General features: G+C 52.7%; 1 protein-coding gene across 1 annotated transcript in view; it reads left to right on the top strand.

Annotated features, from left to right (window-relative positions):
- The window catches only part of LOC115307874 (zinc finger protein 721-like), a gene marked incomplete at its 3' end in the record, with an annotated part of 28,566 nt that extends 13,996 nt beyond the window's left edge, over nt 1-14,570 (top strand). The window contains 3 exon segments of the mRNA XM_029963896.1: nt 13,493-14,267; nt 14,351-14,447; nt 14,450-14,570. Coding sequence (XP_029819756.1) covers nt 13,493-14,267; nt 14,351-14,447; nt 14,450-14,570 — 993 coding nt within the window.
- Nucleotides 14,571-16,641: the final 2,071 nt, after the last annotated feature.

The raw sequence follows: 16,641 nt of genomic DNA, 5'->3' as shown, positions 1-16,641 counted from the left end.
AGCAGAGACTCTTGTTCGTCCTGGCGAGATATGGAAAATCCCTTCTTTAATTTCTTCTCTTAGCTTCTGGTGTCCCTCTTCAATTTTCTCTTCCAGGCTTCGGACGTGTTCAGCCAGTTTGGTTTCCACGGATGAGACGTGGGCTCGTAATGGGGCGGTGACAGTGTCTTCATAAATCCTGAGTTTGCTAACCAATGCTCCCACCTTGTCCTCTCCCTCCCTCCATTGCAGCGTTGCTAAGTAGCGGGAATACATTTCTGGCCCGAGTCGTGCAAACTTTAACCACATTTGGGAGGTGCACTGTACGGCATCTGGACTCTTAGGGAATCTTTCATCCTCTGAAAAGATTATCTCCAGTACAGCTAACTCCCTTAAGCACCGGATACCTTGTTCCATCGTGTTCCACTGTCCTTGCTGTACGTGGAGGTCCTCCTTGCAAAGGTATCTCTCCCTCACACTGGACAACAGTCGCCGCCAGAGGCTGAGAGTTTCCTGCCTCCTTCCAATCCCCTGATCAATGACTACATCTCGAGACAGGGATCCCAGCTGTCTGGCTTCACTCCCATCTAGGATCGTATCGTTAGCTGCGGCATCCCAGATTCGGAGCAGCCAGGTCAGAATGGACTCGTTCGCCTGTCGTGTGAACTCTCTCCGGAGCTCACGTAGCTCACCCAGGGATAGGGACCGGGTGATTATTTCTGGCTCTGTCTCCTCCGGTGGATGTGAAGGTCCCGCCTCTTCGTCATCATTTGCTATGCGAACTGATTTAGTCTTTGATTTCCTTTTCTGGACAGGGGCGACTGCTATTGGTTTTGCTTGTTCTTCTGGCTCCTCGATGGTTTGTGTGGACACTGTGCTGGTTGGTTCATTTCTTTCTCCCTCTGACTCAGCTGTGGTTTGGGTGGACGTGGTGTCTGCGGATTTGGTCCTTCTCTCCTCGCCCTGACAGTGCTGTATCATGTCAAGCAGTGCCCGGTAGGCAGTGGCCAGGGCCCAGCAGGTTGCTGTGAGCTGGCCATCTCTGGAGCTGCCAGAGCATTTTTCCTTCCCCAGTCTTATCATGCTAACAGGATCCTGCAGTTGTTCAGGGGTGAATTTCCAGATCATTGGAGGAGAAAACTTTTCCAAATACTGGCTGATGTCCTCCCACTTCCCGTGCCACTCAGCATTATCTGCTCCCAGGGCAGGTGTCCAACCAACCTCCCTAAAAGGCACTTTTCTGACCCTAAACATGGTGTACACAGTACAGAGCAGACAGAGCAACACTAACAATAACATTATGCTGTCCTTAACATCAAAAGGGAACTCAATATTTTCAAAAACTGTTTTAGCAGGTCTGAAGGGGAAGAAGGAGGTGGGAGGCTGGAAACCATCCACCCCTGTTCCCCCAAAAAGCTGGGTACGATTTTTAATGAGGCCCCAGAGGTAGCAACCCAAACCAGGACAGGCAAACAGGACTGAATACACATTTACAATGAAACTCATTGCTTCTGATGTTAGAATGACATAAACATAATATACTAATAAAGCAATTTGGATCCCTCTCCCTGGTCTTAAAGAGAGCATCAAAACAGGTAAATAATACGCCATCTGTGGAAATATGAACAGGCTCAAATACAACATCCATGTGAGTGCATCAACCAACATGGTGATCAGGGAGTTTCTATATTCAAATAGACAAATGCTTCAAATGAAATTGTGATTCTGACTTCTCTCTCTCTGCCCCACGTTTGGGCGCCAAAATGTCCTGGTTTAAAAGTTAACCAGCAGGGGGAATGAACCCAACTCAAAGGAGAGATTATAAGTCAGAATAACAATTTATTAAAATAATACAGTAAGTACAATAATACAAACAAACAAACAATTGGTCTCAACCCACAAAACCCAAATGTATAACCCAGTACCCTGGGGCATGAACAAAGTGGTGTTCCTTGGGCCCTGTTTGAGTCCAAAGTAAAGGGAGAGGGGAAGAACCTGCTGGTGGGAGAGCTGCTGCAGTCTGGCCAGAACTGGTGATCGCAGTCCAGTGGTGGTCTAAGTCTGGTTGAGAGCGATGAGATGCAGCCGTCCTCTGGATCCCACGAGTGGGTTGAAAAATGTTCCAAAACTCCAAGATTATATATCCTCCAGTTCAGGCAGGAATGCTTGGTACTCCCCTCAGGGTGGGGAGTTTCACAAAGGGTGTGAGGACAGAAACATCCTCCTATCTCACAGGCCTCTTAACACCTAGTTTATAGCCTGAGGAGTCAGGCTCTATGGGCAGAGGGTGCGAATAGTCTATTGACAACAATAGTCTAGTTTCTGGGAAATGACATGGAAGGCTATAGAATACAGTTTTGGGTTACACCCACCATGATGAACTGATCTCAGTTGTCCTAACTAGGACAGTGGATCATCTGACACACTTTGTGGAAGCCTTTCCCACTGCTCGGTGTACAGCTAAAGTGGTATCTAAAATCTTATTAGAAGAGATTGTACCTAGGTATGGTGTGGTCACTGTGATAGATTCAGACAGGGGAACTCACTTCACTTCAAAGGTAATCAAAGGAATAACAGAATTGCTAGGTACCAAGTGGGAATATCATACCCCTTGGCACCCTCAGAGTTTGGGGAGAGTAGAGAGGATGAATGGAGAAATTAAGAAACACCTGACCACATTAATGTTAGAAACAAAAATGAATTGGGTAATGTGTCTCCCTTTGACATTACTGTACATCAGAACTCAACCTCGGGCAGACACTGGTATTTCACCATTTGAAATGTTGTATGGTATGCCTTATGAGTTCGGGACCCCGGTAGATCATCCTGAGGTTGAAGACACACATCTAAGAGAGTATGTAATTGAGTTAATGAAGAGGAGACAGGAGTTAAGAAAGAAGGGACTAGTGGCTCAAAGACCACCTTTAGATTTAGCTATCCATAAGATTCAACCGGGTGATCAAGTGCTAATTAAAACTTGGAAGGAAACATCTCTAACTCCACAATGGGAGGGGCCCTTTGTTGTTCTTCTTACCACAGATACCGCAGTAAGGACAGCTGAGGGAGGGTGGACCCATGCATCACGAGTGAAGGGACCAGTAACAGGACCAGAGTGGAAAGTACCTTGAATCCAGGAGATTTACAGATGAAATTTGAAAGAGTACGGCCCGCAGATGGACTTTGATGAAGAAGCAGTAAGGCCCAGCCCGTATTCTTTTTTGCAGATACCCCAAGGACAGACTCTAAGGAGAGTGCATTTTGACTTCTGGAACTTAGAAAGGATACCTGAACAGACTGGAGGTTCAGGACTGTATAAGGTCATAGGAACTCAAACAGTTTTACCCTTTTGCTGTGAAGTGGAAACGGACATACCTGAGGGACGTGGCCCGCATGGAATACCCTGTATAAAACATCCAGAGTCCACACATTACAGTTGGGTACTGTGTGAATGTAAGAAATGGCGCTGTGTGTCGATAAGGGGACAACCTTATTGTATGAAGTGCAGAACAAGGTCTGACGAATCAGTAAGGGAGCAATTAGCCAAAGCGGAAATAATAAAAGCCTTTTGTGGTTGGGAGTGGTTAGTCCCAGAGACTTGGGAAATTTATGAAAACAATTGGAATAAAGCATTAATAGAGTTATGCCGAACTAGATTTTCTTGGAAATTGGAGAAACCTAATAGGAGACACATTGATCTATTGGGGTTGATTGACCAAGTCCAAAATCTTGAAGTAGACGAGTCTCAGTCCGAACATTCAGTGAGCTAAATTATCCCTTGAAGAATATCTCTGCTGCCGAGAAGAACTCAAAAACCTCGCTGTTCCCTGCACAGGAATAGACGAGGGGAGGCAGAGAGATATGCGTGTGGGGAATAAAGAACAAGAGTCACTGAAAACGGTGAGGAGGGACTCAGACAAAATGGGGCAAAATTGGTTACTAATTGTTGGTTTAATAACTCTAGTGAGTTCTCTGGGATGTGCCCACCAACCATTTGAATGGACTATAATTAGGTCAAAGGATTCTAAGGTTGTGAGGAAGGTCATAACCGCTATAAGTCCTAGATTCAATGTGACAGTGTGTGATTTGCTGATGGCCAATATACCCCAGGAATGTGGACAAGGAGGGAAGAAACCTTCTGTGACAGTTAACAAAGGAGCCACATATTGGTGCCCAACTTCTAATCCAGGGAAGTCTTTCTGTAATTATCCAGGGCACTATCACTGTGGATATTGGGGTTGTGAAACAATAGCTACTGCCTGGAGACCTGAGAGACCAGACAAGTACTTACGAGTGCAGTGGGGACCCCCACACTGTACTCCACCCGCCTTGGGAGGACTTGTACTCCCTAATGAACCTTCTAATTGTGAATATTTGCAGGTTCAAGTTCTTAACCGTGAGGACGGGGGATGGTTAACTGGCCGAACATGGGGAGTAAGGTTAGACCGACTGTCCGCAGATCCAGGTGAATATGTGACCATAAGAAAACAGCCATTAACGACATATTCTCAGTTTCTAGGACCCAATCTGGAGATAAAAGAATCCAGAGATAACAATCAGGAAAGAGAAAGGGAGAAGGAGAGTAAAGTCCTCACCAGACCAGCGTCACAGGAGTCAAAGGCTACCCAAATCTTTCCCACCGAATCAGTCAAAAAGGACGAGGTATCATATGGGGGAGTAGGATCAATGCTAAACATGGTAGAGGCCTCATATAAAGCTATTAATTACACTGATCCGGATATGACCAAATCTTGTTGGTTATGTTATAATGTGAGACCTCCCTTTTATGAGGGAGTAGGGTTAAATCTCACTTTCAATTTCAGCACTGAAGATAACCCAAGTCAGTGCAGATGGGGAGAAAAAGAAATAGGTCTCACTGTGTCTCAAATTAATGGACAAGGAACATGTATTGGAAATGTTTCCCCCAGTAGTGAAAACTTATGTGGTACCAGGGTAAATAAATTGGAAGGGGGAAGGAATGAATGGGTCATTCCACATCAGGGTGGATGGTGGATTTGCTCTAAAACAGGTTAGTTCCATGTGTGTCCGTTTCCGCATTCAGAAAGAATAATGAATTTTGTATTCAAATAACTGTATTACCTCGCATGTTATATCGTTTTGAAGAATCTGTTTATGAATTCTGGGAAATGAGCAAGCATCGAATACGAAAACGGGAACCAGTAAGTGTAACAATTGCAATGATTTTAGGTTTGGGAGCTACGGGAGCTGGAGTTGCCTCTCTGGTACAACAAAGTCATGGGTTGACTGCCCTAAGGACAGCAGTCGATGAGGATTTGGACCGAATAGAAAAATCTATATCGTACTTAGAGACCTTCCTAAATTCACTATCGGAAGTAGTCTTGCAAAATAGAAGGGGACTAGATTTGCTGTTTCTGCAACAGGGAGGATTATGTGTGGCATTGGGTGAAGAATGTTGCTTTTATGCCAATCATTCGGGTGTTATCAAAGAGTCCATGTCCAAATTACGTGAGGGAATTTTGCAAAATAAAAGAGAAAAAGAAACCACACAAAGTTGGCTGGACACTTGGCATAACCAGTTTCCTTGGCTAACGACCTTGATCTCAACTCTGGCAGGTCCCCTGGTAATGTTGTTTGCTTCTCTAATTTTTGGACCATGTATCCTCAACAAAGTTATCGCATTTGCTAAGAACAGGATTGAGACAGTACAATTATTAACAGTAAAACAACAATATGAGGATATGAGTAGAAGGTCTTCTGATGAAGATCAAGCCTCTCTTTCAGAGGCAACTAGAGAAGCAATGATTGGATTTGATCAGCAAATTTATGAGGAAATCAGGAGGGGGGATTGTTATAAGTAAACCCAGGAAATTTACTGCTCAAAGGGGTTAATAAAGTTGCTGTATTTTACTAACCACATTGTTAAGAGTCATGAGTTGACTGATTATGAAATATTTAACCACAAGTTTGTATGCTGTAGAACACAACGCAGAGTGACTCAGTGTTTTTGGAGCTGTTTGATTACAGGCATATTGATATGGACTAAGATGGAGGGGCAAGCCACGAGGAGTCCTATGATTAGATGACATCTCCCGATGGAAAATTCCAGGACCACGGCCTCATAGAGACTAATGACTTTAAAATCATTGGAGGAAGCCCCTCAGCAACGGCAGATGCCCGCGAGTGGAGGAGCCAACCACAGATCTGCCCGCGAAAGAGGAACCAAGCAGGGAGCAGCCCGCGAACCTCCCACCAATGGACTATGAACATGACTTTGGGGGGTGGTGTCAACAAAGGGTATAATTGTTGCTGTTTCGGTTCCCCATTTTGCGGACTGTGGTGGAGCAAGGGTCTCCCTGGTCGCCCGGCTGGCCGCTTTAGCTTGTTAGCATTAATAAACCTTTGTTTTACCTTGCAACCGAAATTATAACCTCATTCTATCGATTACAAGGGAGAATTCCTGCTCTCAGGAGAGACCCCCCCTGGTTTGACGGGAGGCCTGGGAAGGACCCCCCTGGCAGAAGCTTTCCCCCCAGGCTCTCCAAGCTCCCGGCTGTGGGCAAAGCCAGCCCATGGCCCAGCGGGGTGGGCTGGGGCTGCCCAGGGGCAGGAGACACGGGCCCCACGGAGCGAGGCCAGCGGAGCCCCAGTGGGCCGGGGCTGGAGCGCCCGAGGCCCGGGAGAGGCTGGAGAGCAGGCAGGGAGCCCGCAGGCCTGCCCGCTCCCAGCTGGCAAGGGCTGCAGGCAGAGAGGCAGCTCTGCAGGCCTGGAGCAGCACAGGGGCTCTCCAGCTCTGCCCTCGGCACAGGCCTCTCCCAATGCACCAGGCACAGACGGGCACCATTGCAAAGGGGAACCTTCTAGTCCCAGTTTCGGGGGGAATCACAGACTCGCCCCAAGGAGCCACAGCCAAGAGTCTGGGGGCAGCACGGGGCCCTTCCTGGACATTAGAGACCTTTCCTAATCTTTCAGTGGGCCCACTTTGCCTTTGGATTCGTTGTTTCCATTAATCACAGAGGGGGTGTTAGGCCATAAATCACCTTTAGCCAGCACACAGCAAAAATTCCTCACAAGCTGCTTTGGAGAGAACACAGCTTGGGAAAAGCACTAGAACTGTCAGTTTTGTGAGAGTTACCCTTGATAAGCTTCAGTGAACAAAGCCTGGGAGAGAAAGATGTGTTCTTGAACCTGATATCTGGAAACAAGGGCCTTCTGCAGAAAGCAGCAGATAAGGAGGAAGATGAGCAAAGGCTCAGCATTTGTGGGGGAAAATCCCCACCTGAGAAAAAGGTGCTCAAAAGACCGAAAGCATGAACTAATTAGCATAAGCAACAGGAGAGTACTGAGCAAGAGTAGTTAGAATACTAATGAATGAAATGGAACAATGAAATGATGCCATTTGGTACCAATGAACATTAATTTCTTTGTCAAAAAAGCGTAAATGGGTGCAAAAGTGATGTACTGCTGTCTGTGTGAAGGCAGCATTGTTGTTGGTCACATGCACAGCCAGCAAAGAAAGTAATGCCTTGCTTTGTCACACTAAACCCACGGTGTTAGAGGGTTTGATTGATCCCAACAATGTCAGAGCATTTGGCAACACCCTCAGCACTCAGTCACTTGCACTGCCAGCATGGGGGCCAAATGCTCTCCTTGGAAAAAACATGGACTGCCATCATTTCCAGGAGCCCAGCTCCAAAATTTGGATAGCACTTCCCAAATTGGATATGTCTGGGGATTGCTGCCATGCCAAAAGGGCCAGGACAGAAAGCTGCTGCTGGCCTTTGCCTGCCCTGGGAAACCTTTCCTCTGCCCCCCAGCACTGGGGCTGGGTGCTGTCCTTCCCAAGGGAAGGGACTGTCATCCCCCCCAGGAGCCACCTCCAAAGCTTGGATGCCACCTGCCAGCCTGACTGTCAGGGATTGCTCCCACCCAAAAGGGGTCAGCACAGGAACCTGTTGCTGGCCTTTGCCTGCCCTGGGCACCCTGTCACCTGCCCCTGAAACACTGGGGCTGGGGGCTTTCCTTCCCAAGGGCAGTTAATGGCACCAACTTTCAGGAGCCCACCTCTGAGCTTTGGGCATCATCTCTGTCCTGCAAAATGGGTGTTTCCTCAACCCTTTGTGTTCCCTTGGTCTGTCACAGTCCCAAAAAGGCTGAGACCCTTGTTCCTGACCACTTTTAAAGAGGATTTGAAGCTTAAAGTCTTTTAGGAAACTAATCCAAAAGAGCCCCCCATTTCCAACAATGGCTTTCCTGCATTACTGGAGGGAGCAGTGAGAATTTTGGGATGAAGTCTTTACTCTGCTGCTGATGAGCTCAGAGTCGGTGTCTCCTGTGCTCTGGCCACGGGGCAGGGCCTCCCTGCCCTTTGGTCCCTGCCTCGTGGCCACCCCTGTGCCAGGGGATACTGTGCAGGCCACCTGGAAACAAACCCATTCCAGCCCAGCATTCCCCTGTGTGCCCACTGGAATGTGCACCAGACACCCTGAGGGAAGAAACATTTCCAGAGGAGACTTTGCTCTTCCTGCTGCAGCCACAAATGGGACAAATGAAACCCTCCAACTCTGTCCTTTTGTATCAGTGAGTCAGGCACCACTTTCTTCTGGCCAGGAATTGTGTGGGGGATAACTCCAGCCCTCCCTGCCCCCCCAGCCTTTTCACTTATTTATATGTGTTTAGCAAAGAAAGAATTTAAAGGGCATCAGTTCTAACTTACATCATCCTCTTCAGTATTTAGCATTCTGTCCTCTGTTGGTTATTGACTCTCACTTCTCACCCTAATTAGTCCCCATTTTTCAGGCTTTTTATTATCCTTTTCCCAGGCAGGGAGTTTCCAACACCTATTGTATGGTCTTTGTTAACCTCTTCTTTATCTTCTAGTTCCTGCACAATGTCCTTGTGGTCTGTAAATTCTGCATTCCTTGTGTCCAGTTTCAGCAATCCATCTCTCTCCCCAGGCTTTGTTCACTGAAGCAGATCAGGGCTAGTTTAGCAAAACTCAGAGTTGCAATAATTTTCCCAAGCCTGTTCCCACAAGAGCAGGTGATGACAAACTTTGCTAAGTGCTGGCCAATAGTGACTTAAGACTAACCCACTGTTTAGGATGAATATTCTGGTTATGATTCACTAAAGCAATTAACTAACAAGTTAATGAACACCATTCATTTAAACAAATCAGGAAATGATCTCGTTCCCAGCAGCAGCACCGAGTGCCCGGAGCTGATGTGTGCAAGTGCTGGGCTGGAGCAGAGACGTGCTGGAGGGGCAGATGGCAATGGGACAGCACAGAAAGGGGAAACGCTTCCCCCCAGGCCAGGGAAAAGCTGGGTTGGTCTCTGCAGCCCTGGCAGGAGAGGCCTTTGCTGTCGGGGGGTCTCTGCAGCCCCTGAGGGGCTGTGCTGGAGGAGAAGCTGATCTCAAGGCAGGACAGAGACGCTGAAAATGTCTTTGGGTGGGCACATCCCGTGATTCAGGAACACTGACAGTCATCCCACAGAGCCTTGGTTGAATCATCAGGTGGGTGATGAAGGGACAGAAGGGCCTGCAAAGCCTGGGAGCAGGTCCCCCATTCCATTGCAAGTGGGAACACCCTGGGATCTTCTGGCAGGGCAGCAGGGCTGGGCACAGGCAAGCCAGGAGATGCTGGAGGCTGTGGCAGACAGCTCTGGGCCCCAGACAATCCCTGGGCTGCCCAGGGCTGCTCTCTTGCTGCCAGACAAGGGGGTCTGGCTGGGCAGGGGAAGGCTGAGGGAGCCAGGGCTGCAGGGAGCAGGGAATGGTGGAGCTGCAGGACAAGGAGCAGAAGGGCCCTGCAGGGCTGCAGCAGAGCTGATTGCAGGGAGCTGCCTTCAGGGCAGGGATTCTGCCCCTGGGCTCTGCCCTGCTGAGGCCACACCTCGAGTGCTGTGCCCAGTTCTGGGCCCCTCACTTTGGGGAAGATGTTGAGGTGCTGGAGCGTGTCTGGAGAAGGGCACTGGGGCTGCTGAAGGCTCTGGAGCACAAGTGCTGTGAGGAGCAGCTGAGGGAGCTGGGCTTGCTGAGCCTGGACAGAAGGAGGCTCAGGTGGGACCTTCTCACTCTCTACAACTCCCTGACAGGAGGGGGGACCCGGGGGGGTCGGTCTCTTCTCCCAGGCAACCAACAGTGGGACAAGAGGGCACAGCCTAAAGCTGCACCAGGGGAGGTTTAGGTCAGACAGGAGGCTCAAGTTCTTCCCAAAAGGGGTGACTGGGTGTTGGAATGGGCTGCCCAGGGAGGGGGTGGAGTCACCGTCCCTGGAGGTGTTTCAGAAAAGACTGGATGTGGCTCTCAGGGCCATGGTCTAGTTGACAGGGTGGGGTTGGGTCATGGCTTGGACTCCATGATCTCAGAGGTCTTTTCCCACCTCGTTGATTCTGTGATTCTGGAATGGCCCCTTGGTTCCATGAGGTTTTGCAGTGTCACAGTGGCCCTTTGATTCCATGAGGTTCCACAGGGTCACAAAGGCCACTGGATTCCATGAGGGTACCAAAGGTCTCGGGGCTCCTTTGATTCCATGAGGCCCCACATGTCACACTGGCAACTTTGTTCCATGAGGCTCCACAGTGGCCCCTGGGTTCCTTTAATTCCATGAGGTCCCGCAGTGTCACGATGGTCCCTTGATCCCATGGGGTTCCGCAGTGTCCCAGGGTTCCTTTGGCTCCATAAGGCTGATCTCAGGCTCTGAGACAGAACTGAACCAGCAGTGGTTGTCCAGAATGTGCCCTAGAAAATATCTGTGTAACCAACTGCAATGGAGAGAAACCAGCCAAGGAAAGGAAAGAAACAATGAAGGGAGGAACTCGTGGTTCACAGAAGCAGCAAAGCAGGCAAAGGTGGGGTGTTACAGAATCCCAGAATGAAAGAATGTGCGAGTTGGAAGGGACCCCAGAGGGATCATCAAGTCCAACCCTCAGCCCTGCCCAGGCCCATCCCCAAGAGTCACAGCCTGTGCCCCAGAGGATCATCCAAACTGTCCTGGAGCTCTGTCAGCCTTGGTGCTGTGCCCACTGCCCTGGGGAGCCTGTTCAGTGCCAACCACCTTGGGGGGGAAGAACCTCTTTCTAACCTCCAACCTGAGCCTGCCCTGACACAACTCCAGGCCATTCCCTGGGGGCTGTCCCTGGTCCCCCCAGAGCAGAGCTCAGGGCCTGCCCCTCCTCTGCCCCTCCTGAGGAAGTTGGAACTGCCATGAGGTCTCCCCTCAGTCTCCTCTTGTGCAGCTGAACACCCCAAGTGCCCTGAGCTGCCCCTCCTAAGGCTTCCCCTGCAGAGCCTTCCCCATCCTGGTGGCCTCCTTTGGACACTCTCGACTGGCTCAATCTCTTCCTTCCATTGTGTCCCCCCAGAGTGCCCCACTATTGAGGTGAGGCCGCCCCAGGGCAGAGCAGAGCGGGACAATCCCCTCCCTGGCCCGGCCATGCTGGGCCTGATGCCCCCAGGACAGGGTTGTCCCTCCTGGCTGCCAGGGCACTGCTGACTCCTGGCCAAGTGGGCACCCCCAGGACCCCCAGGGCCCTTTCCCAGCACTGCTCTCCAGCCTCTCATTCCCACTCTGTCCCCACATCTGGGGTTGCCCCATCCCAGGGGCAGAATCCGGCACTGCCCCTTCTTGAATTTCCGTGGCTCTGCTGCCAACCCATCCCACCACCGCCCCAAAACACCCACCGGGGACCCCCAAAATCCCCCTAAGGGGCATTTGCGGCTCAGCTTTGGAGTCCTGTAAGATCCAAACATTCTCCCCCTACACCCCCCCCTTCCAAAAAAGAAACAAACACCAAAACCCCCACCAAGATATTTGGGACAAACTCCCCCTTCCCGATCCCCCGCGAGATGGGGCGGGGGGGACGATCCTGTTGCTGTTCCCGCTCCGCCTTTCTCCCTGCCCTTCCTGCCGCCCCTCCTTCTCCTGCTGCATCGCTGCGGCCGCGGGCGGAGCTCTGGGGTGAGCGGGGGAGGGGGACGAGCCGATGGGAAAGGGGGGAAAGGAGGGAAACGGGGGGTAGGACCCAAAGGGAGCCGACGGGGGGCGGTGGGTTGAGCCCAGAAGGGAGCTGGGGGGAGCCGGGGTTTGGGGGGCCGGTGGGCAAGGGGTGGGCGAGGGGAGCTAAGGGGAGGTGGGAGAGCGGGCAAGGGGTTCCCTTGGGGGTCCCTTGGTGTCCCCATGCGTTGATCTGTGGAGAGGGGGGCCCTGGAGAGGGGACACCCCCGGGCTCGCTGTGCCGAGCCGGCGGTCGGGGCCGTGCTGTTGGTTGCCGATCCCGGCCGGCTGAGCCAAGAGCCCGGCCACGTGTGCGGGGCCCGATCCGCTCCCTGCTCTCGTTGCCCCGGGGCAGCCTCTGGTGTCCCCCCGGCTGTGGGGGCGTTTTGTTGGCTCGGGCACAGGCGGCCCTTGTGCGGGGCTGTGTGCCGGGGGGCTGCTGGGGGTCCCCGGGGGGGGTTTTGGGGCGGTGTCGGGGTGGGTTGTGGGCAGAGCCCCGTGGGTGGTCGGGGGGCTGCGGGTCCCCCCCTTGTTGGGGGTTGGTGTTGGTGGGTGAGGCCCCGGCGGCTCCATTGTGAGGCCGGTGTGGGCGGGGGGGGCTGGTCCGGGGGAGCCGGAGGGAGCCGAGGCAGCGGGTTTGGGGAGCCCTCGGGAGAGCCGGGGGTGGGGGGAGGAAGGGCGGGAGCCCCGGAGTGTGGAGAGCGGAGCGGGGCGATGGCGGAGCTGGGGGACCCCCGGCAGGCTGGAGGGGGGAGCAGGGAGAGGGAGGAGCCCCGGGAGCCCCGGGAGGCTGCAAGGGGGGTCCCGGAGAAGGGGCAGCCTGGGCAGTGGGGACCCCTGGGATCCCCGGGCCAAGAAAGTGGAGAAGGCGGAGAGGGGGAATGTCTGGGAACCCGGCCCCCTGAAGCAGAGAGTGAGGGGAGAAGGGACCCCTGGGACCCCCAAAAGCTGAATGTTATTATTTTGGGGGTTTTTATGGACAAGATGCCCGGTGAGTCCTAGAGCTGGACTTGGGCAGGAGGAACCCCCAGGACAACGTGCTCACACCTTGTTTTTCCCTCCCCAGCAGGATTTCTGCTTCCCAAAGCTTGGGCGGATGGAGGAGGAGGCTGCGAGGAAGAGGAAGATGCCTTGGGCCCCCCAGGCAGGTGAGGAGGAAGTCAGTGCCCCTTTGGGTGGGTCTTTTGTCTTTTGTGGCCGTCCTGCCGGGGCCGGAGTTGGGGGGATGTCCTTGGGCTTCCCTGTGGGCCGGAGGCAAATCCCCTGCGTGTCCTTGTTGGTTCCTGCCCCAGGCCCCGAGGTGAGGCCGGAGAGCGCGGAGGACAAATCCCCCCGGCAGAGCTTGGTGGGAGAGGCCGTTTTGAAGGGCTCCCCGGCGCAGGAAGGCAGCGGGGAGGAAAAGGGCCGGAGATGCCCCCGCAGGAGGGACTCCAAAGCCAGCCCAGGGGGCTGTGAGGAGGAAAGAGCCAGCGTGTGCCGGGAAGGCGGCCGGAGCTTGAGGTGGAGCTGCGAGCTGGTGGTCCCTGAGCAGCCTCCCAGCAGGGAAAAGCACTTCACATGTGGGGAATGTGGGAAGAGCTTCAGGAAGAGCACGACCCTCCTCAGCCACCGTCGCATCCACAGTGGGGAACGGCCCTACACGTGTGGGGTGTGTGGGAAGAGCTTCAGGAAGAGCTGCACCCTCCACAGGCACCGTCGCATCCACACTGGGGAACAGCCCTACACATGTGGGGAGTGTGGGAAGAGCTTCAATCAGAGCTCCAACCTCCTCAGACACCAGACGATCCGCAGTGGGGAACGGCCCTACATGTGTGAGGAGTGTGGGAAGAGCTTCAATCAGAGCTCCGCCCTGCTCCAACACCAGATGATCCACAGTGGGGAAAGGCCCTACATGTGTGAGGAATGTGGGATGAACTTCAACCAGATCTCCACCCTGCTCCGACACCAGATGATCCACAGTGGGGAACGGCCCTACACGTGTGGGGAGTGTGGGAAGAGCTTTAGGAAGAGCTGCACCCTCCACAGGCACCGTCGCATCCACACTGGGAAACAGCCCTACACATGTGGGGAGTGTGGGAAGAGCTTCAATCAGAGCTCCAACCTCCTCAGACACCAGACGATCCACAGTGGGGAACGGCCCTACATGTGTGAGGAGTGTGGGAAGAGCTTCAAGCGGAGCTCCTACCTGCTCCAACACCAGAGGATCCACAGTGGGGAAAGGCCCTACACGTGTGAGGAATGTGGGAAGAGCTTCAATCAGATCTCCGCCCTGCGCCGACACCAGATGATCCACAGTGGGAACGGCCCTACACGTGTGGGGAGTGTGGGAAGAGCTTCAGGGACAGCTCCAGCCTTTGCAAACACCGTTGCATCCACACCAGGGAATGGCTCTACAAGTGCTTGGAATGTGGGAAGAGCTTCAGCACAAGCACCAAGCTGCTCAGCCACCAGCACATCCACAGTGGGGAACAGCCCTACACGTGTAGGGAATGTGGGACAGCTCCACCCTCTACACCCACCTTCCCATCCACATCAGGGAGAGGCCTCACAAGTGTGGGGAGTGTGGGAAGAGCTTCAGGGACAGCTCTGCCTTGACCTCCCACCAACGGACCCACCGGTAAGAGAAGCCCCGAGTGCCCCGACTGCGGGAAGAGCTTCGGCCGCTGCTCCAACTCCATCAGCCATGGGAGGACCCGCGTTGGATGATCCACAGGGACCCCCGTTGGGCACAGACCTGGTGTGCTGGTTTAAAGGTAAACCAGCAGGGGAAATGACAGCGGTGACACCTAGAATGGGATGGAACACCTGGAATGGGAATGAGAATGCCTGGAATGGGAATGGGGACATCAGGAATGGGATGGGGACAATAGCAATGGGATGGGAACACCAGGAATGGAAATGGGAACACCTGGAATGGGAATTGGGAAATTGGGAGAAGACTGGGGACACTAGGAATGGGAATGGGAACACCTGGAATGGGAATGGGAACACCTGGAATTGGAATGGAGACACCTGGAATGGGAACACCTGGAATGGGAATGGGGACACCTGGAATGGGAATGGAAACACCAGGAATGGGAATGGAAACACCTGGAATGGGAATGGGAACACCTGGAATTGGAATGGGGACACCTGAAATTGGAATGGGGACACCTGGAACGGGAATGGGAACACCTGGATTGGAAATGGGGACACCAGGAATGGGAACACCTGGAATTGGAATGGAGACACCTGGAATGGGGACACCAGGAATGGGAATGGAAACACCTGGAATGGAAATGGGTACACCGGGAATGGAAATGGAGACACCTGGAATTGGATCACCAGTAATGGGAATGGGAACACCTGGAATGGGAATGGAAACACCTGGAATGGGAATGGGGGCAGCAGGAATGGGAATGGGGACACCTGGAATGGGAATGGGGACATCAGGAATGGGAATGGGGACACCTGGGCTGGGAATGGGAACATTGGGAATGGGAATGGGAACATCGGGAGCAGGTTGGGAACACCAGGAATGGGAATGGGATCACCTGGGATTGGAATGGGGACACCTGGAATGGGAATGGGAACATTGGGAGCAGACTGGGGACACCAGGAATTGGAATGGGGACACTTCAAATGGGAATGGAGACACCTGGAATGGGATGGGAACAACTAGAACGGGATGGGAACACCTGGAACAGGAATGCAAACCCGTGGAATGGGAATGGGAACAGCCGGGCCCGGGCTGTGTCCCTGGTGAAACAGGAGGCCAGACCCAAAAAAGTTAACTAAGAAATTGGGGCCTGCTAACAAGCTACCAACATCCAAGACCATCTGTGCTCGTTCTGTTCTACTGACTGGAGCAAAGCTTCAGAGAATAGTACAGGAACATGTCCTAGGCCTCGAGGGGATAAATTAGAGAGACAGCAGGATCAGGGAGACATTGGAATAGGAGGAATAGGCCGGGAGCCAGGGCTTTTTCCAAGCTTCAGTGAGCGGGTCAAGAAGAATGGAAGAGAAGGAAGGTCAAGCTGAGGAAGATGAGTTGAAGCCCCCAGAGCCATGGAGGAAGAGTGGAAGTACCCTCAGGATTGAGGGCCAAGAGAAACACCGCCCCAAGCCCCGCCTGAGCTCCACCTCTACTCCGCCTGTTATTAATATGCATCGATAGATGTTGTAATCACTTGAATATGCATTTAATCCCAGCTGAAGATTGGATAAAAATGCTGATTTTGTGTGAAGCCTTTGAGCAAGTTTGTCCAGCGCCAGCTGGCTTGCTCCCAACGTTGAATAAACAAATACCTTGCTGCTTAAAGATAAAAAAGTCTCTGAGCAGTTTCTCGGACCGATTTTTCGCATTCAGCGCCCAGTCAGTCCCAGGATGATCCCAGTCACTCCTGGTCTCTCCCAGTTGCTCCCAGTTTCCTCCATGTGGTCCCACTCATTCCCTGTTGCCCCCAGAAGCTTCCAGCATGATCCCAGTTGCTCACAGCCACTTCCAGTCATCCCCAGTGCACTCCCAGTTGCTCCCAGTATGATCCCAATCACCTCCTGCATGATCCCACTCACTCCTGGTATGATCCCAGGATGACCCCAGTCACCCTCAGTGTGGTCTCAGTTGCTCCCATCACGGGCCAAGCTTCTCCCACCGTGATCCCAGTATGGTCCCAGTTGCTCCCAGTTGCCCCTAGCACAGATCCAGT

The sequence above is a fragment of the Manacus vitellinus genome, unplaced genomic scaffold, assembly GCF_001715985.3.
Source record: "Manacus vitellinus isolate BGI_N305 unplaced genomic scaffold, ASM171598v3 ctg7180002428563_pilon, whole genome shotgun sequence".
Lineage (NCBI taxonomy): Eukaryota > Metazoa > Chordata > Aves > Passeriformes > Pipridae > Manacus > Manacus vitellinus.
This window is presented reverse-complemented; position numbering and strand designations above follow the sequence as displayed.